The sequence below is a fragment of the Cnephaeus nilssonii genome, assembly GCF_951640355.1.
Source record: "Cnephaeus nilssonii genome assembly, chromosome: 6".
Lineage (NCBI taxonomy): Eukaryota > Metazoa > Chordata > Mammalia > Chiroptera > Vespertilionidae > Cnephaeus > Cnephaeus nilssonii.
Genome location: NC_137077.1, coordinates 37047667 through 37073052, shown reverse-complemented (window position 1 = coordinate 37073052; position 25386 = coordinate 37047667). Strand labels below are relative to the sequence as shown.

The 25386-nt window shown below is 44.8% G+C and overlaps 1 protein-coding gene across 6 annotated transcripts in view; it reads left to right on the top strand.

The window, feature by feature from the left end:
- The window catches only part of DENND5B (DENN domain containing 5B), a 173058-nt gene extending 150174 nt beyond the window's left edge, over positions 1-22884 (top strand). For all 6 annotated transcript variants that reach the window (XM_079774039.1, XM_079774038.1, XM_079774040.1 and 3 more), the window contains 9 exons: positions 1971-2099; positions 2684-2805; positions 6169-6314; positions 7863-7981; positions 9236-9423; positions 13292-13374; positions 13582-13708; positions 15597-15771; positions 18029-22884. In XM_079774039.1, the coding sequence (XP_079630165.1) occupies positions 1971-2099; positions 2684-2805; positions 6169-6314; positions 7863-7981; positions 9236-9423; positions 13292-13374; positions 13582-13708; positions 15597-15771; positions 18029-18212 (1273 nt within the window). In that variant the 3' untranslated portion in view covers positions 18213-22884. The remainder of the gene's footprint in view (positions 1-1970; positions 2100-2683; positions 2806-6168; positions 6315-7862; positions 7982-9235; positions 9424-13291; positions 13375-13581; positions 13709-15596; positions 15772-18028) is intronic.
- The last annotated feature ends 2502 nt before the right edge of the window (positions 22885-25386 follow it).

Here is a 25386-nt window from a genome sequence, read left to right as displayed (position 1 = left end):
ATTGGGCTCCTTGCTTGTCCTCAGGGAACTTGGCAAGCTGAAGAAAGCATAAACCAAGAGAAAATGATCAAATAGTAGGCAGTGCATGAAACATGTCGATTAGACTACAGAATTTCATAAATTAGAGAGGTCGTCGGAGGCTGTCACGGTCAAGGAAAGCGTGCCAGCAGAAGCTGGGATTCAGACATGAACAGAATCACAGAGGGCAGCAAGTAATGGGATGCGGAATCTCAGGAGCCACTGCTGTGACAAATCCCTCGCCGCCCACCAAAAACACTAGCACAAATGCTTTCATGATGGGAATGCTGATTGCCACCTAAATAAAATACGTTTCGTTTTATGTACTCCAATTCTCCCCATTTTCCTTAAACACAGATTGTTTTTCAAATTATAATTATTTTCCACTTTGTCATTCTTCACCTGCCATGTCTGCAGATACCTGTTTAAGGCCAGCATAACACTAATTTCCGTAGAGTTTACTGTTTTAGAGTAGGAAGGGTATGTAGGGAAACATTCAGTACTTACCAACCTCCATATAGATTCATTTTCAGTGAATTCCTTTTGAATTAACTTGGTATTCTTGGGTTATGGGGGCTCAGAGCCCGCCCGGCACTCATGGGGTTCCGTGTAAATACTGTCGAAAGTTAAGTGGTAAACGCCTGAGCATTTCCCCACGTCAGCCGTGTCAGCCTTTGGGGAATGTCAGTAGGACTGAGGGGCAGCCAGTGCTGTTGCAGGGGCTCACCCTGGGCTGTCGGGGCTCGGCCCTGCCACCACCCCCACCAGTAAGAACCAGGCTCCAAGGGGGGCCTGCTTGCCCCCAGCTTCCTCCGTTCATGACCATCCATAATGGTATTAGCCCTTTAAAAATAAGTGCGTCATAAATCTCATTCACGCATGTTTGCATGCCACCTCTTCAGTGCGTCTGTGTGATGTGATGTAATGCTTTACATCTTGTTTATCACGAGTGTTTGATTATAAATCAGCACTTAGTATCGAGGGCCTCAATGTTCAGATCCAAGGATTGAGAGAGAGGGAGGAAAAAAGAGAAACGCGCGTGTGTGTGTGTGTGTGTGTGTGTGTGTGTGTGTGTGTGTGTAGCAAAATAAGGCTTTAGTCCTTATTCTGAAAGCTTAGAGTCATCAGACAAAAGGTTTTCTTGCAATATTTATTACAGCTAGGATGAGTCATTTTAGATTAAAAAAAAAAAAAAAAGGCGGATCAGATCACAAAGGTCTCAGTGACTCACTGTAGTGGTTTTACAGTTGCCCCTCCCGTAGGCTTGTCCTTCCTGCCTGTCCTTCGTCCCCTTAGGAAGAAAATCATTTAGGAAGATAAACACAACCTATGGGGATAGCATTGACTTCTACATGAATTTCCACAGTATGTTACGTTCAACTGGCGTGTGACCACACAGTGTTTCTTTATAGCCACACCATTTTTCAAGTCTTGCAAATTTTGTAAATGTTGAATTTGTCAGTGCAGTACAGCGTGTCTGCTGATGCCATAGAAAGTAAGATTTCATCTTTTCCGTGTGTTGTCTAGGGCTGCGACAAATAATTCAGTGGGTTAAATTTGCGGCAGATACTTCGTTATACTATAGAATAATTATTTTGAATAAAAACTTGAATTTCAGCCTGGTTAGTTTATTTTCCTGAGAGTCGGGAATAACCAAGTGCCAGTTTATCTGTGAAGCTGAAAGAACATAATGAAACGTTAAAGGATTAATGGGTTTCAAATGCTTTGTGTTTCTTAAGATGTTGCCTGTATGCTTGTGTTTTAAGGGTAATTCTGATGTGGGGCTAGATTCATAACTAAGATAGAACCTTTGAAGGTTTAATCAACATAAACTGTGTATTCCCTCTTGCTTCATTTAAGTATAAATGAACTTTCCTGTGCAGAGTGCTGCAACCCTGAGGTCTTTTCCAAACCTTAGGATTCACATCTCTCCTGTTGCTGCTGTTCCTTAGGCACATTCAGAACATGAGTGAGATCAAGACTGACGTCGGACGAGCTCGGGCGTGGATAAGGCTGTCTCTAGAAAAGAAACTCTTGTCCCAGCATCTCAAGCAGTTGCTGTCTAACCAGCCACTCACCAGGTGAGACAGGTTGAGGCATTTCGGTTTCTATGACCTGTGTGCTTGCTTACAAAGCACATTGCGAAAGTCGACACACTGTAGTTCTGTTTCTCTTACGTAACAAGGAACCTGGGGCTAGGCGGTCCACAGGGCCATCCTGGACGCAGGCTCTTTGCCCCTCTCCTCCTGGACAGCCCACCGTATGTGCTGGTCACCTCATGTTACAGGGTGGCTCCTCTTGTAAAATTAATGTTGGACTGGTTTAAAAGAGGTATTACCAGCAAATTGCTTTCCTGAAACTCTCAGCCCCACTGTCCATCGGAATAGCTAGCTACTCATTGCCCCCACCCTCGTCAGCACTGGTCAGCACTTTCTGATCTCTATTAGTTTCGTAGACAACATGGATTTGTGGTTTGTTTTCCCCCCCATTTAATGACTGATTAGGTTAAGATGTTACCTGTCTGCATGTTCATTTTTGTGAATTGTCTGTTCTTTCCAGATTAGAATTTCTACCCAGTTTGCCTCAGTAGAGGTGTTTACTTTTCATGGGAGACATAATGAGAAATAGCCTACACTGTTGTTGTGCTTGCCCTGCTCTTTCCTAGAAAGCTTTATAAGCGGTATGCCTTTCTGTGCTGCGAAGAAGAACGAGAACAGTTTCTTTACCATCTTCTCTCCCTCAACGCTGTGGACTACTTCTGTTTCACCAGTGTCTTCACCACTATCAGTAAGTCTGGGAGCGGCTGTTCAGTGAAGAGTTGCTCGGGTGACTAATGGAATAGGGTTCGTATTTTTTAAAGTGAGACATACCCTAGTATACTGAGATGGACACTGTGACGCCCCCACTCCACCCCCCTCTCCTTTAGGATTGAAGGGTCCTCAGCTCTCGGCCCTGTGGGGAGGGAGTGCCTCACCCCAGGGAGCCCTCCTGCGAGGGCCAGCCTGCTCTGACTGGTCAGAGGCGGTCCCAGAACTCGCCATCTGGCCAGCTGACGTCATTACGTCATTACGACAGCTTCTCCCTCCCCCAGGCCTGCTTTCTGCTCTCACGTTGATCCCAGAAGCAGCATTCTGGTGCTGATTTCTGACTCTGGGTCTGCCTCCCAGGAAACTCAGTCTGCGACAGGAAGTGGGATGGACGTGAAAAGGAGTATATTTCTAGATCTTATCCAAAACCCATAAATTCAAAGAATCAGTAGGTGATAAAAATAAACTTTTCTACCTGAACATCATTACTCTCTGGTAATTCTGAAAGACTTCAGGATCTTGATGGGGGAGTATAGGCTGTGGAGGGAGGAGATGCTGACTGGAGATGCTGACGGGTTTGGATAAGCTGAATTAAAGCGTTTATTCTCTTCACCGTTGCTAATTCTTATTAGCTGTGGGTCCCCTTTCCTAGTTTATAGACTTTTTACTTGTATCAGTTTGGAGCTATGTTCAGCTGCAAGTTTCAGAAACTTGCAAAACAGTGGTTTAAACAAATTAGTAGTTTTATTTTTCTTGCATAACAAGAAGTCTTGTAGTAGGCAGTCCATAGTGCCATCATGGACATGAGCTCTTTTATCTTTCCAGTCCTCACCTGAGGATATTTTTTCCATTGATTTTTAGAGAGAGTAGAAGGGGAGAAAAGGGGAGGGAGATAGGGAGAAAGAGAGAGAAACATTGATGTGAGAGAGACACGTCAATTGGTTGCCTCCTGCACATGCCCTGGCTGGAGCCAGGATCGAACCTGCAACGGAGGTACGTACCCTTGACCAGGAATCAAACCCGTGACCCCTTGGTCCTCAGGCCAACGCTCTAACCACTTGGCAACACCGGCCAGGGCTTGGACGTGGGCTCTTTGTCCCTCTCCTCGTAGACCAGGGGTCCTCAAACTTTTTAAACAGGGGGCCAGTTCACTGTCCCTCAGACCGCTGGAGGGCCGGACTATAGTTTAAAAAAAAACTATGAACAAATTCCTATGCACACTGCACATATCTTATTTTGAAGTAAAAAAACAAAACGGCAAAAACACCCTCATGTGGCCCGCGGGCCGTAGTTTGAGGACGCCTGTCCTAGACAATCCTCAGTGTGTGCTCATCACCTTCTGGTCACAGGATGGCTATTCTCAGTCCGCCTTCCAGCAGGAAGAAGGAAGGAATGCCAAGGAAAAAGCGTCAGAATCGGTGTTCGAAAAACATAATTTTCCAAGCAATCACCATAAACATCACTAGCATTTCACTGGCCAGAATCGTGTAAGTTTTTGGTTTTTCTAGTCTCTGGTAGAGGCAGACAAGGAACACTGGAGTTGAAATGGTTATTGAGCCAACCTATCTGGGAAGCTTCTATTCATTAGGTTATTGCAGGAATGAAAAGCTAAAATGTTATATACAGTTTTGAAAGAGAAGAAACAGGACTCCTACAATCCTCCTGATAGCTGCAGATTTCTCTTCAGCTAAGAAACTCTTTCAATTTGAGGAATTGAGATACTTCATGAAAGAAATATTCTGCGTTTAAATAATGTTACTTTTTATACTTGATGAAATCACTGTTGTGCATCTGCTGGCCCTTTTCTGCAGCTTTTCTAATCCTGTCAGTGAAAGAAATTAGAGAAACCTCTGGCACCCAAAATAGTCTTGCTGTAACCTCTTCTGCTTTCAGTTCCAGAAACGATTTGATTCTTGTGATGACTAAAGCATGCAAGTGGGGCCTTTCCTCTAGCATTTCTGCTCCTTCGGCCAAAATAGACAGGCAGGGAGGTGATCCGCTCCACGTGAAGAACGTGGTCTGTGTAAAATCAGGAAAACGAACCGCTTGTCCCATTCATTTTCCTCACCTGAGAATGCACTGAACCCTGAGCCCGTATGGGGAGGCGGCACCTGGACGTCTGGCCCAGTAAGTGTGCTCTCCTTCCCTGTACATCTTTCAGGGAGGGCTTCTCATACGCCCTCTGGTAACCGAGTGAGCAGAAATCCCAAGAATACCAACAAAAAATATGGATTCTACCCTGCTTTTTTGGGGGTAAAACAACGACGGATGGCTCTGAAGGATAATGACGTGGTACTGTGTTGGAGCCGCCCCCATTTTTTAAAGGAAAATGGAGGGGGCGTGGTGATGTCTAACTTTATTGTGTTTCCACATTTGAGCAAAAGACAGTGGTAGGACAGTGACACCTAGTGGTGTGCCTTTGAAGAGCCTTCAGAAGGCGAGGTTTCCCACAGCCGTTTCCACATCTTGATTCTTTTCCTGAGGCCCCTCCATGAGTCGCCTTCATAGCTTTCCAAGTTGTCGTTTCAAGACCTTACGTTGTGTCCAGAATGGAGGTGCCGTTGTTTATTTTTCTTGGCTTTGCATATTGAGCTGTAAAACTGGGATGGGAACGTTCAGAAGTGCCGTGCCTTAAACCACTGCCCAAGACTGTTAGCAGCAGGGATGCTAGCCAAGAAGTCATCCAGCCCCTTTTTCATATGAAACCAGCCAGGAGCCATGCTCACGTGTACTCGATTTTGAAACAAAATTAATAAAAGCGTTAAAGCAATGAAAACACTTTACAGCACTGTTAGTGTTCATGTCCTCAAGTATTCTGGTGCTAATGCCTGAGATTGTGTATAAATGCACGGGGATGATTATCGCCATGGTGATATGCATGCCATGCACACATGGTGGTGTATATGCTGGGGAAACCACCTCAGGTATCAGGACTTAGGGCTTACAAACTGGACCTCATTTTTCTAAACTAGGAGAGGCTATAATCTCATCTTTTTGTCCAAGTACATCTTGATAGATCATAAAAAGTGAATTATCTGTGGCCCTGGCCGGTGTGGCTCAGTTGGTTGAGCGTCCTCCCATGCACCAATAGGTCAGCAGATCGACTCCCAGTCAGGGCACATGCCTGGGTTGTGGGCTCGATCCCCAGTGAGGGGTGTTCAGGAGGCAGCCAATCAATGTGCCTCTCTCCCTTTCTCTCTCTAAAAATTAATAAAACACATTTTTAAATACATATATTTAAGTGACTTATCTGTGAAAGCCAACAGAGTTCTTAATACATGTTTGTTTTGTTATCAGGAGAATTGTATTGTAATTTTTCATTAATTTCAGCATTTTCCTCCAGTGATTCCATATAGGTCGGTGATCATCCCCATCAAGAAGCTGAGCAACGCGATCATCACCTCGAACCCCTGGATCTGTGTGTCGGGAGAGCTGGGAGACACGGGAGTGATGCAGATCCCCAAAAACCTCCTCGAAATGACCTTTGAGGTCGGTGCAGCTAAGACCTGTCCGCGCAGAAAGCGCCATACGTAATTCTACACAAGGATTCCAGTTTCACTTTTTCCTTTTCCTTGAGTCAGATAATACAAAGGCACAGTCAAGCATGCAGGATCATTTCTGGGGTCATGTACTTGTGTCAAGTTGTCGTAAACACGCTAATTTGTTTTGTATCTTGGTTGTAAGTGTCATGGTTAGCTCTGTTTTCCTACCTGTGATGGTGCATTGGGGCCTTTTCCAGTCCTGCTCCGGGACTCCTGTGCCTTAGCACTCAGCTTTTTCCCCACAGCGGTCCTCATCCCCACTGCAGACGCTCCCGCCTGACCCTGGCCACAGGGACAGGAGAACTGTGTCCGTGTTTATGGCTTGCAGACCACGTGGTGACATTTATAAAGTGATTTTCTGAAAATACCTTTCAGTGTCGTAGTTCAGGTCTCACTTGGGGAAGGATTCCCGTGTGTGTGAGCTCACAGGCAGGTAGGTCCCGGCATGCTGGAGGAAGCCAGGGCCTGCTCTGGAAGGATGTGGTACCAGCTGAGCGCCCTGTTCTCGTGTTCCTTGCGACCCAGGAATAGCACTCTCCCCACAGAATCCCATTTTGGCCCTATCTACCCAGGGAACTCACAGCCATCTGTATATAAAAGATTAAAACCCTTAGCTTTTCTTTGACTACCAAGAATGGAACATAACTGCACCGTACGTCCCATCAGTGCTGCTTCCAAACTCCCTCACATCTGTCTAGTTCCTTCCATCTCTGCAGCCACAGCTAATTTAAGGTGCCATCCCCCTCACCTGAGTCACTGTGATGCCTTCTCACTGCGAAACAAAGTCAAGGGCCTAAGAACTCAGCCCTGATCATCCCACCCACACGTAGGCAGTGGGGTCTGTGATGTTTTATCAGAACTTAAAAGTCAGCATTTAATTGACATTTATTTTTACCATTCCTGTTAGGATCACTTTCTTTTGTACTTTTCCACAAAGGGCCAGGAAAGATGTTGATAACTATGCTGTTTTGTTGTGTATGTTTTTTAACAATAGCTTTGAAGATTTCTATCTAGTAGATGAGGTTTAAGGTCAGTTCTGCCTGAGTATTTTATTTGAAACAAAAATAGCTGGGTCAGTGATTTTTTTCTTTTTATATCTATAGTTGTTTTTCTGACCTCTCTGCAACTGATTCTAATAGCACCCTTTTTCTGCTTCTTGAAACTCTTCTCATCCTTTAAGGCACAAATCGCTGTCTGTGTGATGTTTCTGGGTTCCCCAGTTAGAAATAAATTTTCCTTCTCCAGCGTCTGCTTCCACTGTTTACATCTCGAGCCTAGCACCTTGTGCAGTCCCTTCATTGGATCCAGTCCACCTGTCTCCTGTCTCATTAGCTGGGGTGTATTGGAGATGACTGTGTTTCTCTAGTGCAGAGCAGAGCACACACGCAGAGTGGGCCCTCTGCAGTTGAGGGAGGTGGGACCACAGAACCAGCGAAAGCCCAGAGGAAGTGGGATGGGATCGGGCGCTGACTAACCTGTGGTCCTGTCCCTACAGTGCCAGAACCTGGGGAAGCTGACCACTGTGCAGATTGGTCACGATAACTCAGGACTGTTAGCCAAGTGGCTAGTGGATTGTGTCATGGTCAGAAATGAAATCACAGGACACACGTACAGGTGAGTAAATGTCCTTAGGAATTCAGAGTTCCTATTGTGAGACTCGCTAGACAAGGAAAGGTTTAAGAACTGTTTCTTTCTAAAGCTTTCCCTCTGCCTTCTGTATCTTAGTTTAGTTTTTTGGGGGTTGTTTTGGTTTGGTTTGATACAAAATTGCCCCAAAAAATACTTTACCAAAACACATTGTGTTCACTGCTAATGCTTTGTTCACAAGTGTTGATTGTTGTGTTGAAAACGATTGCTGTAACTCTGATAAAAACGGAAGAAAGAAACAAGCTTAAAACAATTTCAGTATGAGGACAGGATCTTTGGGACTCTGCTAGCTCCAGCCAGCACCCCTTTCTGTGAACATTCTCCTCTTTTCTTCTGTAACTTAACTCTGATACTCAGAGTTTGAGACTGTTCTTTCAAGAACTGATCACAAAATTTTGATGAGTTAGGTTTGAGAAAATATTAAAGAGTTATTTTAGACTGGCCAGTGTGGGTCAATGGTTGAGCATTGACCCATGCACCAAGAGATCGCTGGTTTGATTCCTGGTCAGGGCACATGCCTGGGTTGTGGGCTCAATCCCCAGTAGGGGGCATGCAGGAGGCAGTTGATCGAAGTTGTTGTTTCTCTCCCTTCCTCTTCCTCTAAAAGCAATTTTTTTTAAATCTCAAATTTAAAAAAAGAATTATTTTAATTTGGTTGCGTGTGATAATAACCTATGGCTATATAAGAGAGAAAACATCTTTATTATTTAGAGATTTATACTGAAGTGTTTTACATGTCCTAGTGTATGTAATTTACTTTTAAAATGCTTCAACAAAAAATGATAAGTCTAGGTCAGTGGTCGGCAAACCGCGGCTGGCTCGCGAGCCACGGTTTGCCGCTCTGTTGACTAATGAGTTTGCCGACCACTGACCTAGACTCTCGATTCCAATAATTACAGGCTGTTGTTGTTCCTTGTGATTAAGCCCCTATCCCAGTGGTCGGCAAACTCATTAGTCAACAGAGTGGCAAACCGAGGCTCACGAGCCGCAGTTTGCCGACCATTGGTCTAGGTGGTAAGAATACAGGTGTTTGTTATACTGTTATTTTCTCTGTTTTTCTGTGTTTGAAATTTTTCATAATTAAAAGAAACAACCCACAGGCACTAAAATGGTGGGCTTTACTCATGGTGCTATTTTTTAAATTCTGATTAAAACTAGTAAATAAAATATTGGTGATGCAGAAGGTGGTTTTTGTTGGTTGGTTGGTTTTCGTCCTGCTAGGTTCCCGTGCGGGCGGTGGCTGGGGAAAGGCGTTGACGACGGGAGCCTGGAGAGGATTCTCATTGGAGAGCTGATGGCGCCCGTGGCGGATGAGGACCTGGCGAAGCAGTGCCGGACTCCCCCCCAGCAGAAGTCGCCCACCACGGCCAGGAGACTGAGCATCACTTCACTAACGGGAAAAGCCACCAGTAAGTTGGTCCTTTATTTCTCGGTGTCTCAGATGTTGCAGGCGTCACATGGCCATTTCACAGAAAACTGTCTCATTAATCAATTGTGGTAGGGAGGTTACAAAGAAGAAAGCTGAGGAAAATTAACTTGGGAGGAGGGACTTTAGAAAAGAGAAGAGGGGAGAGAAAAAAAGGAGGAAAAAATAAGGCAAGACTTTACAAATAATTAAAAGCCTGAGGAATTCACATGTTAAAATTCAATAAAAATGCATGCTCTGTTTCAATTAAGCTATGGAAATATGAATAAGTAATATTTTTCCTGAAACCTAAAAGAGGAATAAAAAATTGTTTTGTATTACAATACTCCGACATAGCCACATTTAGTTATATAGAGCCCTTTATTCTAAGAGAAATTCTAAAAACCCCTGTCCCCACCCTCCAGCTTCATATAAGTGATGAAACAAGATACTGTAAAGGAGTGAGTTTTGTACAATAAACTCCTAGTTTATACTAATGTGGTCTTTAGTAGGCTGAATAATGTCTCCCAGGATATCAGATCTAATGCCTAGAATCTGTAAATGTTACTTTATTTGGGAAAGGATGTAATTAAGTTAAGGATTTTGAGATAGAGAGATTATCCTGGATTTATCGAGGTGGGCCCTAAAAGCGATCACATGTATTCTTATAAGTGGGAGGCAGAGGGAAATCAGACACACACAGAGGAGACGGTGTAAAGACGGAAGCAGAAACTGGAGTGATGCAGCCACGGCCATGGAAGGCCAGCAGCCACCAGAGGCTTGACGGGCAGGGGCCCTTCTTCCACAGAGCCTCGGAAGGGAACGTAGCCTGCGGGCACCTTGGCCTCCAGGACTAGGAGAGAATAGTTTCTGTTGTTGTAAGCCACCCAGCTTGTGGTGGTCTATCACTGGAGCCACAGAAAACTCAGGCAGTATGACTTAGTGAAAAGTTACACAAGTTTGTCAGTGAGGTAGTTTTAATTTAGTTATAGATAATTACCATAATAGGATAACAAAAGTACCTAAGAAGCCCTCAGTTTACTAACAAAGCAGTTTCCTTAGATAGTATTCACGATTAGAATGTTATTGAAAGATCCCCCTTATCCTTTCTTAGGTTACTCCCCTGATTCATAAATGCTTTCTATAGTCAGAAGTAAAATTTACACCATGCACTCACCAGAATCGATAAAATTTGAAAGACTGATAATAGCAAATATTGCTAAAGATGGAGAACAGTGCAGTGCTCATACACTGCTTGTGGGAATGTAGAAGGAAAAACAGTTCAGTTTCTTATAAAGATACTAGTAGCCCAGTGCACAGATTGGTGCACATTGAAAGGAAATTAATTAGAAGGTGACCGGAGGAGCCGGACTGGGCAAGACAGGCCAGACATGCCCTGGAGCCAACCTCCCGCGGTTTCTCCCCAGAGGCTGTACCTGGGGCAGTGCCATGGCTTGAAGGGTGTCTGTGGAGTGAGCAGGATCCCTCTGGCAGGTGGGGTCCTTTAGCCTGGCCTGCGGGGATTCGGCTAAAACTGACTCTCCAGCATCCCCCAAGGGGTCCCAGGTTGCCAGAGGGCGGTTCTTGGGTTCTCAGCAGCTCCTGTGTTGAGCGTCTGCCCCCTGGTGGTCATTGCACCCATAGCTACTGGTCAGGTGGTCGGGTGGTTGATGGTCGCTTAGCCTTTTATATATAGAGATTCATACACTTACCACATACTTACCCCCCAAATCTCCTCCTAGATATTTAACTGAGAGAAATGAGTACATATATTAACACTAAGACTTGCACTCAGATGTTCATAGCAGCTTTATTCACAGTAGCCAAAATGGAAACAACCCCAATATCCGCAGTTGGTTCATGGATAAGCAGATTGTGGTATATCTATTCAAGGGGATACTTTTCGGCAGTATGTAAAAGTGAACAAATGATTGGTACATTTAACAGCATGGATGAATCTCCAAAATATTCTGTGAAGTGGAAGAAACCAGACACAGAGGACTAGGTACTATATGATTCCATTTTCATTAAACTTTGGAAAAGGCAATGTAAGGTCAGCAGTTGCCAGGGGTTGAGAGCTGGGTAACAGGATTGACCCAATGGGGGCACAGGGGAACTTTCTGGGTTGAGGGAAATTTTCTATATTATGATGGTGGTGGTTACTTGACTATATACCTATCAAAGCTTGCCAATTTGCACACTTAAATTTGCTGAATTTGTTGTATGCAACACCTTAATTATGCTGATTTAAAACTTTAAAATAGATTTTGCCTCAGCCCATCCAAATTACTACAGCTTCTGAATGAGTGCAGTTCCAGGGATAGTACTGTTGTGAGAAGCCTTGTCCCCCACTTTTGGTTATGTTTTCTTTTCTTACTCAGAAAGCATAAAATCTTAGATAACCTGAAACCCAGAGATGGGTCACTTAGTATTTTCTCACCATGTGTGCAAGGTGATGTTTAGAGGACTCAACGTTTTTTGTTTTGTTATATTTTTTAATGGAGAATAATCTTTTTAAAAATATGTCCTTACTGATTTTTTTTTTTTTTAGAGAGAGAGAGAGAGAGAGAGAGAGAGGGGAAGAAGGGAGAGGAAGAGAGAGAGAGAGAGAGAGATAGAAACATCAATGAAAGCGAAACATGGATTGGCTGCCTCCTGCACACCCCCTACTGGGGATCAAGGCTGCAACCTGGGCATGTGCCCTGACCGGGAATTGAACCAGTGACCCCTTAATGCACGGGATGATGCTCAACCTACTGGTCCACGTTGTCCAGGCAGAACTCAAAGTTTTAAATCAGTTTTAATATACTGCTGGTCAGTGCAGGGCTCTGTTGGAATGGATAAAAGCTTTCAAAATAGATCTTCATGTTCAAAAGAAAAAATATTCAGAGAATGGTAAAAGTGAAAAAACTACTAGGAGCTGAAGAAGCCACAGCATCAGTGCTTCAGTCATAAGTTTCCATTGTTACCATTTTTATTCATTGGTGTAGAAAGAAACTTACTTGTTGTTACCTAAAAAATGAATTTAGAGATTCTTAAAAACCAAAATGTATGGTTTGTCCTTTATTGTGTGACATGTAAAATGGATATAGTACTTAATTTACCACAAGAAAATACCAAATTCATCATTTTTCTCTTGTTACTGACTTCTGTCCCTGGATGAAACCTGTTTATCACTTTTTTATTTTTTCCATTCCTGGGGTTTGAGAGGCAAAGGCAGTTAAGAGGCCACTCAAACAGCTGCCGAGCTCGCCCTCCCTCGGGGCCTAGAAGACCAAGTGCTGGCCCGGGGACGCAGCGGCGAGTAGCCAGGAAGGGAAGGAGTTCTGGCAGGGCGCACAGTAGACCTGGCATCTTCCCTTTACTTTAAACACAACAGCAAAAAGCACAAATTCCAGGTTAGCCTAAGAACCTCAGAGGTCTCGGTCTGTGCCCACTAAGGAGCGCGGAGGAAGGTGGGGTACGGGGGTGGTGTTCCTGAGGAATGAGCTGTGTGTCTCCCCTGTCTCCCTCCTCAGAGTAAATCACTGTGCCAGGCGATTTACACCTCATACCTCATTCCTAGTGACCCGTGTATGCAGTATGTGTATGTTGTGTATTTTCCCCATTAGACTGAAGACATTTGACCAAGGTTATAGATTATACGTGGTAGGGCTGGGATTTGAATGTAGGTGTCTCTTGGGTTCTTTTCCATTGTGCCAAGATGCCTCTCACTTGGCCAGACTGGCCCGGGGCAGGTCTGATGGAGCCCCCGGCAAAGCCAGCCTGCGCTGGCGAAGTGCTTCCTGCATAGGTGGACACAGTTGATGTCCCATAGCGCTTTGGTTTATTTCCCTTGCGTGAGAATTCGGCCACTGTTTATTGTTTTTCAGAGCCCAATGCTGGACAGATCCAGGAAGGAATTGGAGAGGCTGTGAACAACATTGTGAAACATTTCCACAAACCTGAGAAAGAGGTATGATGAGCTATAAAACTTAGTATAGTAGGATTTTAAAGCCGCTTTTATGCACGATACATAAGGCAATACCAAGTGCTTTGATTTTCCTTCGCCGGCTTCTGATAGCTGCAGCAACATGCCCCATGCTTCAGCGCCTGCCTCCCGGGCAGGGTTCCTAAGCACAGGCGCAGCAGGTCACGGTTTGGCCCTGTGTTGTGTCCGCAGAGAGGAAGCCTCACGGTGCTGCTGTGCGGAGAGAGCGGCCTGGTTGCAGCGCTGGAACAGGTTTTCCACCACGGCTTCAAGTCTGCCCGCATCTTCCACAAGAACGTCTTCATCTGGGACTTCATAGGTAAGTTCAGGCAGGTGGATGCCAGTGTAAGGTCATTGAAATGCTTCTTGGAAAACTCAAAGATCCAGGAATTGGGCAAATAAGGGCTCATTTTAAGGGAGTATGTTTTTTTAAAAAAAAAAAAATCAAATAAGCACTGTCCTTGCTTTTCATTCAGTCAACAAATATTTATAGTGCCCACCAAATTCCAAACGCTATTCTAGATGCTCAAGATATAACTAGCCCTAGCCAGTTTGGCTTAGTGATAGAGCGTCGGCCCGTGGACTGAAAGGTCTTGGGTTCAATTCCCGCATGTTGATTGCAGAGCAGGTTCGATCTCGGGGCCTGGGTTGGGGCGCCTGCGGGAGGCACCAATTAGTGTGTCTCTCTCACATGATGTTCCTCTCTCTCTCACTGTCTCTCTCCCTCCCTTCCACTCTCTAAAAATCAATGGAAAAAATTATCCTCAGATGAGGATTAACAACCAAAAGATGTAACTAACCACACACGAAAATTCCTGTGGTTGATAAGCTTACATTCTGATGGGGGCAAGGAGGACAAATAAGACAAAGCAACATAATAAATATGCAATTCATCTATTATGTTAGGTGATCGTTGGTCTGGAAAAAATAGAACAAGGTAAGAGGAAATGGAGTGTCGAGTGCTCTTTTAAATGGGTGGTTTTAGGCTTTGTTGACAAGGTGACATTTGAACAAAGACTTTCAGGGAGTGCGCAAGTGAGCCCTGTGCATCCTGGGAGGAGGGCACTCAGCTGAGAGAGGGGCCAGGGCGGGGGCCCCGAGGCAGGGGTGCGCCTGGCCGTCCCGTGGAGTCCAAGGGGAATCGGGCTGAGCAGAGTGAGGGGAGAGAAAGGATTTGGGGGGAAGAGGTATTTACTGCAAGAGGCAGGTTGTGAGGGGCTTCCAGGCCTTTGGAAGGACTTTGGTCTTTATCCTGAACGAAGTGGAAGTTATTTGGGAGATTTGGATATAAGGAGTGAGGCGTTTGAAAAGGATGACTCCAGCTCTGTGTTGTCCAAAGTGGTAGCCACTGGACACAGGTGCCCATTTAAATTCAAATTGGCCTCCTGTACATTTAAAATGCACCTCCTCAGTCACCCAGCCCGCCTGTAGCTGTCTGTGGGCCCTTACAGATGGGGAACCTTTCGCAGGCACAGTCCCCTCCAGTGTCTGCTCCAGCTTGCTGAGCTTGGTCGTCTTTATTTTGGTATGCAGCTCTTCTAGAATTCCCAGTTTCTTTAAAGGGGTGATTAATCATTCGCGTTTTGTACATAAGGCCTAGTTGATTTCATCTAATTTAGAATTTTTGGACAAAGAAAGGAAAGTTGACAGATTAGTGCCCCAGGAGTGATTTTTTTCTTTCCCTTCTAGAATGCCTGGAATATGGCTCCTGCTTCTGACATGTGTACACATACCTCTTTCTCCAGTTTACTGGTTCAGTTCCATTTCAGAATTGTGTTGCCGTATAAGCCTGGCATGCTACAGCTGGAACCGGGGCCCCCATCCCAGTGGCTACCATGTCTTTGCTGCTTACTCCTGGAAGGTTCCAGTCAATAGAGGAGTCTGTTTTTATTTTTCTTCCTCTTGCCAATTTCCATTTCAAGCAGCTATTCCAAAGAGGGTAACTTTTCCCAGCCTTCCAGAATGCAGTCTAGAAACACAGAGACCTTTAGAAGCTTTTTGTGTGCAAAATAAACTCCCCGGAGCACATTCCTGAAACATGGGCCTCTAGACTTCGTTGTGAAACCAATGGTAAAAGGAGGATTTGGGTTCCAGGACTGGCTCTAATGCAGAGCACCGTTAGTGTTTCCAGGTAAACCTAGTGGATGAGCCTTTCTGTTACAAAGTGCTGATGTGTATTGTGATGTGATTCTGACTTCCTTCCCCAGAGAAAGCGGTTGCTTATTTTGAAACCACTGACCAGATTCTAGACAATGAAGATGATGTCCTTATTCAGAAACCCTCCTGCAAAACCTTCTGCCATTATGTCAATGCTATTAATACTGCACCCAGGAACATTGGGAAGGACGGCAAATTCCAGATTTTAGTTTGCCTTGGAACACGGTATGAAGCCAGTTCTTGACTTTCCCTGTCTTTGTTACACGTCGAACAAGGGTCCAGAAAGGGTTAAACCAGGTCCTGCCCCTTCCAAAGCTCTCCCGTGAGTTTCTTTCATTCCAAGGTTCATGATGAGAATGCTGTTTATTGGGTACTTGCCCTGTGTTGGGTAAAGCACTATGCTAAGTATACTTTACATACATTATCTCGTTGAATCCTCCTGCTGTTCACCACCACCAGTACTTGAAGTAGCAAGTATCCCACTGGGATACCACCAGTATCCCATTCTGTAGATGAGAAAATAGATGAAACACAGATAGCAGATTTTCCCAAGGTCACACAGAAAGAGGTGAAGCCAAGGTTCACGTCGTCTCACTCCAGAGCCCAGGCTCTCAACCATACACTCTACTCGTTCCAAAGATAGGTAAGTAGTTATAGGTAAAGAGTATCCAAAGATAGGTAGATAGTTACTGGTAAAGAGTATCCAAAGATAGGTAGATAGTTACAGGTAAAGAGTATCCAAAGATAGGTAAATAGTTACAGGTAAAGAGTATCCAAAGATAGGTAAATAGTTACAGGTAAAGAGTATCCAAAGATAGGTAAATAGTTACAGGTAAAGAGTATCCAAAGATAGGTAAATAGTTACAGGTAAAGAGTATCCAAAGATAATAAATAGTTACAGGTAAAGAGTATCCAAAGATAGGTAAATAGTTACAGGTAAAGAGTATCCAAAGATAGGTAAATAGTTACAGGTAAAGAGTATCCAAAGATAGGTAAATAGTTACAGGTAAAGAGTATCCAAAGATAGGTAAATAGTTACAGGTAAAGAGTATCCAAAGATAGGTAAATAGTTACAGGTAAAGAGTATCCAAAGATAGGTAGATAGTTACAGGTAAAGAGTATCCAAAGATAGGTAAATAGTTACAGGTAAAGAGTATCCAAAGATAGGTAAATAGTTACAGGTAGGTTGGTAGATAATTAGATACACTGACACATACACACATATACATGTACTGTCTAGAGCTTGTATAGTATATATATACCACCATATTAAATTTAATAACGTTGCAAATTCTTACTATATAGTCTTCTCTTTAAGACAGTTTCCTACCCCTTTATTTCTTGAAAATGGCACTTATGAGCTGTACAACTCATTCATTTTAAAACAGCTCTCATAAGTGTAAGAAATGAAACACAGAGACCTTTAGAAGCTTTTTGTGTGCAATGTGTGCTTTCTCCTAAACCTCTGGAGTCCTGCTCGGCTGGTGTGACTCGGTGGTTGAGCGTTGCCCCATTAACCAAGAGGTTTCTGGTTCGATTCCCAGTTGGGGCACTTGCCGGGTTTTGGGCTCGATCCCCAGGAGGGGGGTGCAGGAGGCAGCTGATGGATGATGTTTTCTTTCATCGCTGTTTCTGTCTCTCTATACCACTCCCTTCCTCTCTCTCTAAAAATCAGTAAAACATAGTTTTAAAAAACAACAACACCCTGGAGGCCCAAGGGAGGTTCAGGATGGTCTAGTTAGGGCAGTCTTTGTCACGAAAGGCCTTGGAAGGTGCTTAGTAAGGATGTCTTAGGTACCTAGGGACAGGAGTTTAATCAGGAAACACTGTAGCCTGAGACTTCAACTGGCTTGTAGAACTAAGTTCTGAATTTCTTAACAAAAGGGGCCCATGTTCAGCTGAGCTTTTAAAGTTCCTTTTGAACACGATCCTTATCTCCTTTTATCTCTTCACTGTTCTGATTTATTAGGCCAATGCCACCTCTCTTTTGGTTTATAAAATCTACTTAATGTTCTGCTTTGATTTTGTTCCTTACCTTATTACGTTGTATAAGTTGAAAAACAAAACAAAAACAAGCAAATCCCTACTATTTAATGTAATCCTTCCTCCCAAAAGGGTTACATTTGCATGCCTTGCCACAGATGTCTAACGCCCCTGTAAAAAAGAAATATAAAATTACATTCTGCCTCTTTCTGAAAGTGGTAAAATCGGAATGGAGAATTTCCTCAATGTGTGGAAATCCTCATGGCCCACGTGGCCTACTGTTAAACTCTGATGGGTCTTCCCGTCAGCCTACACTGTCTCGCTCCTGCAGCCTTCCCACCAGTAAAGATCCAGCTTCTTGACCTGAGTTCCCTCTCAGCTGACCCCGGAGCTTGGCTGGATGTGCCCCCTGGCCCCACACCTTCCCGGTGGGAGCTCCGGCATGGGCTGCTCTGCCACGAGGCAGCCACACTCAGGGCTGTTTCTGTTCGACCTGTAGGGATCGCCTGCTCCCCCAGTGGATCCCGCTGTTAGCCGAGTGCCCTGCCATCACCCGGATGTACGAAGAGAGCGCCCTCCTGCGGGACCGCATGACCGTCAACTCGCTCATCCGCATTCTGCAGACCATCCAGGACTTCACCATCGTCTTAGAGGGATCTCTCATCAAAGGCGTGGACGTGTAACCCCTGGTAGAAACTCTCCCTCCCGACCCCTTGCTCCCTAACCTCCCCCCGTCGACGGACCGATTTGGACTTGTCTGGCGCGGTCGTGAGTCCTGCAGGGGCCGTGCACGGGCCGTGCACCGTATGCCCCGACTTGAACAGTCCTCACACTGCAGACAAGGCAAAATGCTGTATTGTAGTTCATTTGAACCAGGAATTTAGTATGAAATAGAGTATTTTCATGTGTTAGATGTGTGTAAATATGCTATCTTCTCTAAGAAATTATATTACTCTAATAAGATACTTTTTCCTAGATTGAATATTCCTGTGATTTAAAATAAGTAGCTTAAAAGCATTGGGAGTTGCGGGGCGCGGTGCTAGTCAGGAAGAAGCCAGTACACGTGTAGGTACCGTGCAGCCCAGAAGGCATTGCAGTGTGTGGCCATCCATCCTGGGGTCTGACTCTTCGTATTCTGAATGTAAACAGCTCTGCCCACTGGGGATCCAGCTCCCTGACTGGGAATCAAGCCTGCGACCTTCTGGCTCATGGGTTGGTACTCAACCACTGAGCCATACCAACCAGGCTGCCCTTGTATCTTTTAAGTTGCAAATGGTTTCATACGTACGAATTGAGTCACTTTTCCATTCTTTTGGGCAGTTTCACCCCCCCCCCCCACTTAGGCAGAAGATGAAGATATAATTCAAATACTTTAAATACTGAACCCTAGGAGCTTGGCTTAACTGGGTAGACAGCACACAAAGGCCCAAGAAGTGTGTTAAATGGTGGGATTATAACTTCTTTACTCTGTGGAAAGATTAGCCTAGACTGACTTCATTCCTAGCATTTTTATTCATGTTATTGGAAGTACTTTGGGCAGATGTCGCAGTCATAACAACTGCAAACAGGCGTTTGATCCTGTGCTTTTTATTCGGCCCTGGGAGCCCGGCAGTGGTCCCTCACCTCGGAGGGAGGGACCCCCTTAAGCCCGTCTTTGTTTGGCTCCCGTCGCCCCCTCCCCTCCCGGGTGCCCAGCCCCCTCTCAGGAAATAGAAGGAATGTCTGAGAAGGAGGAGGGCTCGGTGTGGCTTGGAATGTTTTTGTGAAAAGTATTTGTTGACCAAGATAATGCAAATAACAGGAGAGAGAAAGAATGGCCCCTTTCTGGGTGTTTCAGGGCACGTTTTCGGTTGCTTTGTAAGAGGGCTGATAACATGAAACAACTGGCCCAGAGGAGGTGAAAAGCCAGCGCGGCACAGGGGGGCAAAATGCACACAGAACCAGAGGCAGCCGTTTTGAACGACCAAATGTTGTGCGTAACTTTCCAGTTCGGTGTTCTATCCCGGAGTCAGATAAACGTGGTGTGAGCTGGTCACCTTAGGTCTTCCTCACAGCAGGCCCTGTGGCTCGAGTGAGCGCCTGCACGTTGCTCGCTGTGCAAGTGCTCGCAGAGCTCCAGGTTGTATTCCCAGTTGTGGCTGAGACGCGAAGCCGTGGCCCGCAGGACCCTGGGATCTGAGGGTCCCCGCTGGAGCCCACAGTGTTGTCTCCCTTACTTCCTGGCGGGAGAAACGAATGAAGCCAGTGCCTCCCTCCCTCTATAAACACCGTGTACAGCCAGGCAGCGAGGCCCACCCCCTGTGATATGTGGCCTAGTTCTCGGGGAGGAAAGGGGGGTTGAAGCATCTAGAAACCCATGGAAAGGGGTTAAGAAGATGGTTCTGGGTGACTTGGGGCCCAGAGATTCACTTGCCTGAGGGTAACATGTATCTGGGGGCGTGGCTGTTCAGGGACAAGGAAATTCTTCAATGGGAGACATCCTCAACCTGCTGACACCAGGCTCAGACTGCGTTTTGGGGATCAGAAGCCATATGCTGATCCATGGGGGGCTGGGGGGGGGGGAGGCGGGGAGGGCGGCTGTTCTCCCTCCCTTTCCCATGAGGCCATGCTTCTGACGCACTCGGGGCAGCCAGGGAGGCCACGTAGCTGATTGAGTCATCTAGCCCAGCCGTCTCATTTTGTAGATGGGAACACTTAAGGATTAAAGAGATCACACTCTCCCACAGCTGGTCAGCGACAACACGGGGTCCAGGACTCGCGTTTTTTAATTACACCGGGCTGCAGGAGCCTGACCTCGGGCCGTTCATCTGAGTAGTCTCTCCACCCAGGACTCATATCCACGTCTAATGCTCATTTACAGGGATTAATACTCATTTTAACAAATTGTTCACACGTTGTTGTGAAAACGGGGAGAACATTGGATTTGGGGTCTGTGAATAAAACCATTACTTCAAAAGGGAATGCCCCAAAGGAGTTCTGCCTAAAGTCCTGTCCTGCTCTGTGTAGTGGGACTAGAGCAGTGCAATGACCGATGTCAAGAGAGAGAGACACGCCCCCCTACAATCCTAGGCCCTTGAAAGCGGTCACCTTGGGAGCCCATCTGTCCGAATTCAGGGAGACAGCCCGCGCTCCGGACACGTGGGGGCCCCCGGAGGAGCTGCCTGAGAGGCCTGCTGCCCATAGGATCCAAGTTGATGAATAAAAAGGACGCGAGCAGAGTTTGTCACATAAGAAACACAGCTCTAGCCCAGTGGGCATGGCTCAGGGGTTGAGCAGAGACCTATGAACCATGAGATCACGGTCCCATTCCGGGCAGGGCACGTGCCCAGAGATTCTGGGCTTGATCCCCAGTGTGGGGCATTCAGGAGGCAGCCAATCAATGATTCATCATTGATCTTTCTCTCCCTTTCTCTTTGAAATCAATTTTAAAAACTATTAAAAGAAAAAGAAACACAACTCTAAAGAAATACGATTTAGTTCTTATGTGGCTTATAATTGTCTGAGCCAATACCAAATTATTTTGAGCAGGACAATGGCAGAATCTTGAGAATAAAGGTACATAGCCTCACAAGCTGACTTGCAAGGACTAGATCCATTTAGAGCTATCCTTTCCGTTTATTTTTAAAGTCAGTATATTCCTTTATAATGACACCTCAAAGTTAAAGTAAATAAAAATAAATTTTGTAATTGACTTTCCCCCTTCAAAATAAGTTAAAATCCATGTCTGGAACCATAATTAGTATTTTTGCATAATAGCTTAAAAAGAAATTGTTTTAAAATTAAATTGCCAAAAATATCAGCTCTTGAAACATATTTTTTCACGTGTCCTGAAACTCTCTCTCAGCCTTTGTGACCCAGGAGCATTACACCGGTGTGAGGCCCCACAGCTGTGCCCTCTCCGGGCTCAGTAGCACCTTAACAGTGACGGAGGCGCAGTGTCCAGGGGTTAAAGTGGGGTCTGGGTGGTGGGAAACAGGCTACCGAGAAGAAAAGCAGGGCCTCCCAGCCTCCCCAGCCTCTTCCCACTGGGGCAAGGCTTCGATCTAAGGAACCTAAAGCTTGCAGACGTTTGCGATTTCCCTCCAAAATTTACTTTCCATGTTTCAGAAATGTTTGTACCTATTGTAACCCTGTGGTGTTGACTTTTACATGGCTTTTTCAAAAATCACTTTAATGAACTCTGTCACCCTCTATGAATGACATAGGGGAAATACTGAATTGCTTCTATTTCCTTTTTTGGCAATAAATCACCGTTGTATATAGATGTGAGTGAAAGAGGGGTAGAGACTATGCATAACAGTTTGTGTGTAGTGTATGTTGACACCTCTAAGCTATTTCGAAACATGAGGCAATAGACGAGGACCTCCGATCCCCAGGGAAATATTTATTTGACGGCACTGAGAGTGTAGCTCTTAGTAACAGAATCTCCTTCTGCTGAGAATTGTGGCTTTTCAGGAGGTTTTTATTTTGAGAACTGTATTTTCTCTGTGAGGTTTACAGAAACTAGTCGCTCCTTTTCACCACGTTGCAAGGACAGTCTGAGCCTTCGCTGTTTAGATTTCAGTGTTAACACCTTCACGGAGGAGAATGGAGTCTTCAGCTCCTCTCAACTTTTTATAAAGTGAATCCTGTTCCCAAGTCATCTGCGGCTTTCGAAATCCCTGTTTCTTATGTAAGTATTTATTACATTTCCATTTAGCTTAAAAGAAGAAACAAATAATAAGCTATTCAGCCCTTTATTCCTCTATATAAATTTCTTGAACTGATTTCCAAGCTTTTTGAAGAGGGTGTTGGACTGTGATTGGAGGAATCCAAAGAGAACCTCATCCCTTCAAATCTTACTAGAACTGTTTGTCCTCTCAAGGGCAAAATAGAGCTTGGCTCCAGAAAAATATCACATTGAGCAATTAATACCAGAAAAATATCATCAAAAGATTTCCCCTCCTTTGGGGAAAAAGAAAAAAATCCCCTCATTTGAAGGAATCCAGGGTATCCTTGGGTTATCTGGGAGGGAATAATGCTTGATTCAGTTACCTGAATGTATTATGTATGGCTCCAGTCTTTATTCCAAACACCACATCTTGACAGAGAGGCATGGTAAGGAGTTCCTGTTGTCAATCAACGGAAGGTGTTTAACACATGGAAAAAGTCCTCTATGTTACACTGGAACCATGTATAAATGTACCTGTGTATGTTTTTAACAAATGAGCCTTTCTGCATTTAAGTTATATTGTTTTTCCTTGTATTGTTAATGCATCAGAACTGGATTTTTTTTTCCCCCTCATCTGAACATAATATAAAATTTGAACAGTATTGTGATATCAAGCACTTTAGCATACATATCAGAGAAACTGACGTGGGTTTTTCAGGTTTTGGAGTACATTTAAATATGACTTTTCATGCTTTGTTCTTTACAAATAAAACTGTGGGATTGATACTTTGTTCTGTTTTTTTATTATAGAATCTTAAAACTGTCTGTTTAACAGAGCAAGTGTATTAGAGTTCTTCACAGAAACAGAACCAGTAGGATATGTATGTAAACATAAAGAGATTAATTTTAAGGAAATCACTCAAGCGATTGTGGAGGCTTAGTAATCCAAAATTACATGGTAGGCAGGTTGGAGACCCCTCAGGAGAGATGCAGTTCAAGTCCAAAGGTAATCTGTTGGCAGAATTTCTTCTTGCTCAGAGCAGCTCAGTCTTTGTTTTATGAAGGCCTTCAACTGATTGGATGTGTCCCACCCACATTATGGAGAGTAATCTGCTGTACTCTAAGTCCACCAATATAAATGTTAACCTCATTAAAAAAGAAAACACTTTATAGAAACATTCAGAATAATGTTTGACCAAATATCTGGCACCATGGCCCAGTCAAGTTGACACATAAAATTAACCATCAAAATTATAACAAGAGATTGTAATAATGATTGACTTGCTAATAAGTGATAAAAAAAAAAAAGAATGCTGACCCCTAGCTGGTTTGGCTGTATGGATAGAGCATCTGCCTGTGGACTGAAGGGTCCCAGATTCAATTCTAGTCAAGGGCACATGCCCGGGTTGCAGGCTCAATCTGGGGCGTGCAGGGGGCAGCTGATCAATGATTCTCTCTCACTGATATTTCTATCTACCTTCTTCCTTCCTCTCTCTGAAATTAATAAAAATATTAAAAAAAAAAAAAGAATGCTGAAAATACAAGAACTGCATATATGGGGAGCAGCCACTAACCCGAGGCCTGAGGGAGACAAATGAAGAGTTGCCTTGCCCTTGGGCTGAGAGCAGCTTTATTAAAGCAGTTACCACCCTGGCCCACTGGATGGCAAAGAAGTTACAAGATGCTGCACTGCTGGCACTTGTTTGGAATCTGCCTCCAAGCGCTACAGGAGCATCCACGGGGAGGTGCCATACCCCAGGACTTGCTGGGAAGCCACTTGGGCTGGGAGGGGGGGGGGAGGAGAGAGGGGGTGCTAGGGAAGATGTCCATAGAGAAGTGCTATACCAGTAAAACCCACTCCAGAGCCACCCTAGGGGGTGCAGCGTGAGGTGAGCTGCTGAGTAGCACGAGAGTGAGACCCTGCACATTGCAGGAGCCTGCAGAGAGGAGCAGAGCTGAACCAGGAAAAGAAACCCTCCTCCAGTGTCTCTCCAGTGCAGTCTACTGACAGTTGTGCCAGCTGGCAAAGGAGAAAGATCCACAAGAGGGTCTCGCTCCATGTTGCAGAGCACACAATCAAGGGTAGATTTGGAGCTGAGAGGCAATCTATATACATAAAAGCCTACCCAACTGAATGACCGGTAGACTGGTCGCTATGACGTGCACTGACGACCAGGGGGCAGACGCTTAGCACAGGAGCTGCCCTCTGGTGGTCAGTGCATTCCCACAGCCAGCCTCCCACAGCCCCTCCCCCGCTGGCCAACCTCCCTTGGCCCCGATTGGCCCCCGATCACCAGCCAGGCCAAGGGACTCCACCCGCGCACCTAGTACATTTATAATGCCTCTAGTACATTTATAACTGCCCAACTGTTTAGCTCCTTATTTTCAGTTAGGAGGAAACAGAGGAGAGGAGTGCAAAAATGCAGGTGGAAAAGATGATAAGATAGAGCACATGTGTCCATACTTGTGAAGCAGTAGTTTAGAGCAGACTGTCTGCCATGTTCATTTGAATGTGGTCCAGATGTATAAAGTTTTCATCACTGCCTTTTAAAATACTGACTTTAGCCCAGCTGGCATGCTTCAGTGGTTGAGCATTGACCTGTGAACCAGGAGGTCATGGTTTGATTCCCAGTCAGGCACATGCCCAGGTTGTGGGCTCGATCCCCAGTGTGGGGTGTGCAGGAGGCAATCAATCAATGATTCTCTCTCATTGTTGGTATTTCTATGTCCCTCTTCCTTCCTCTCTGAAATCAATAAAAATCTATTTTGAGAAAATAAAATATAATACTAATTGAAAATCTTGATTAACTGCAGTTAAGGTCAGGAGGCTTTTGCCATCTCAGGGAAAGAAGACCACAGTGGTAGCAATAAAGGTGGTGAAAGGTGCTGGGTTCTGAGTATATTTTGAAGCTAAAGCAAGAGATTTCCTGATGGATTGAAGGTGAGAGACAAGTGAAGAAGAATCAAGAATGACTCAGGGTTTTGACCTGAACAACTGGAAGGCTGAAGCTAGGATTTCCATGAACTGAGATGAGTAAGAATGTGGGGAGAAAAGGCTTTGGAGATAGATCAGGAGTTCAGGTTTGGATACTGTAAATTTCATATATTGATTAGATATCCAAGTGGAAATAGTGAACAGGAAATTGAATGTCTGAATCTGGATTTTGTGAGCAATTGGACTTCAGATATAAATTTGGGAGTTGCCA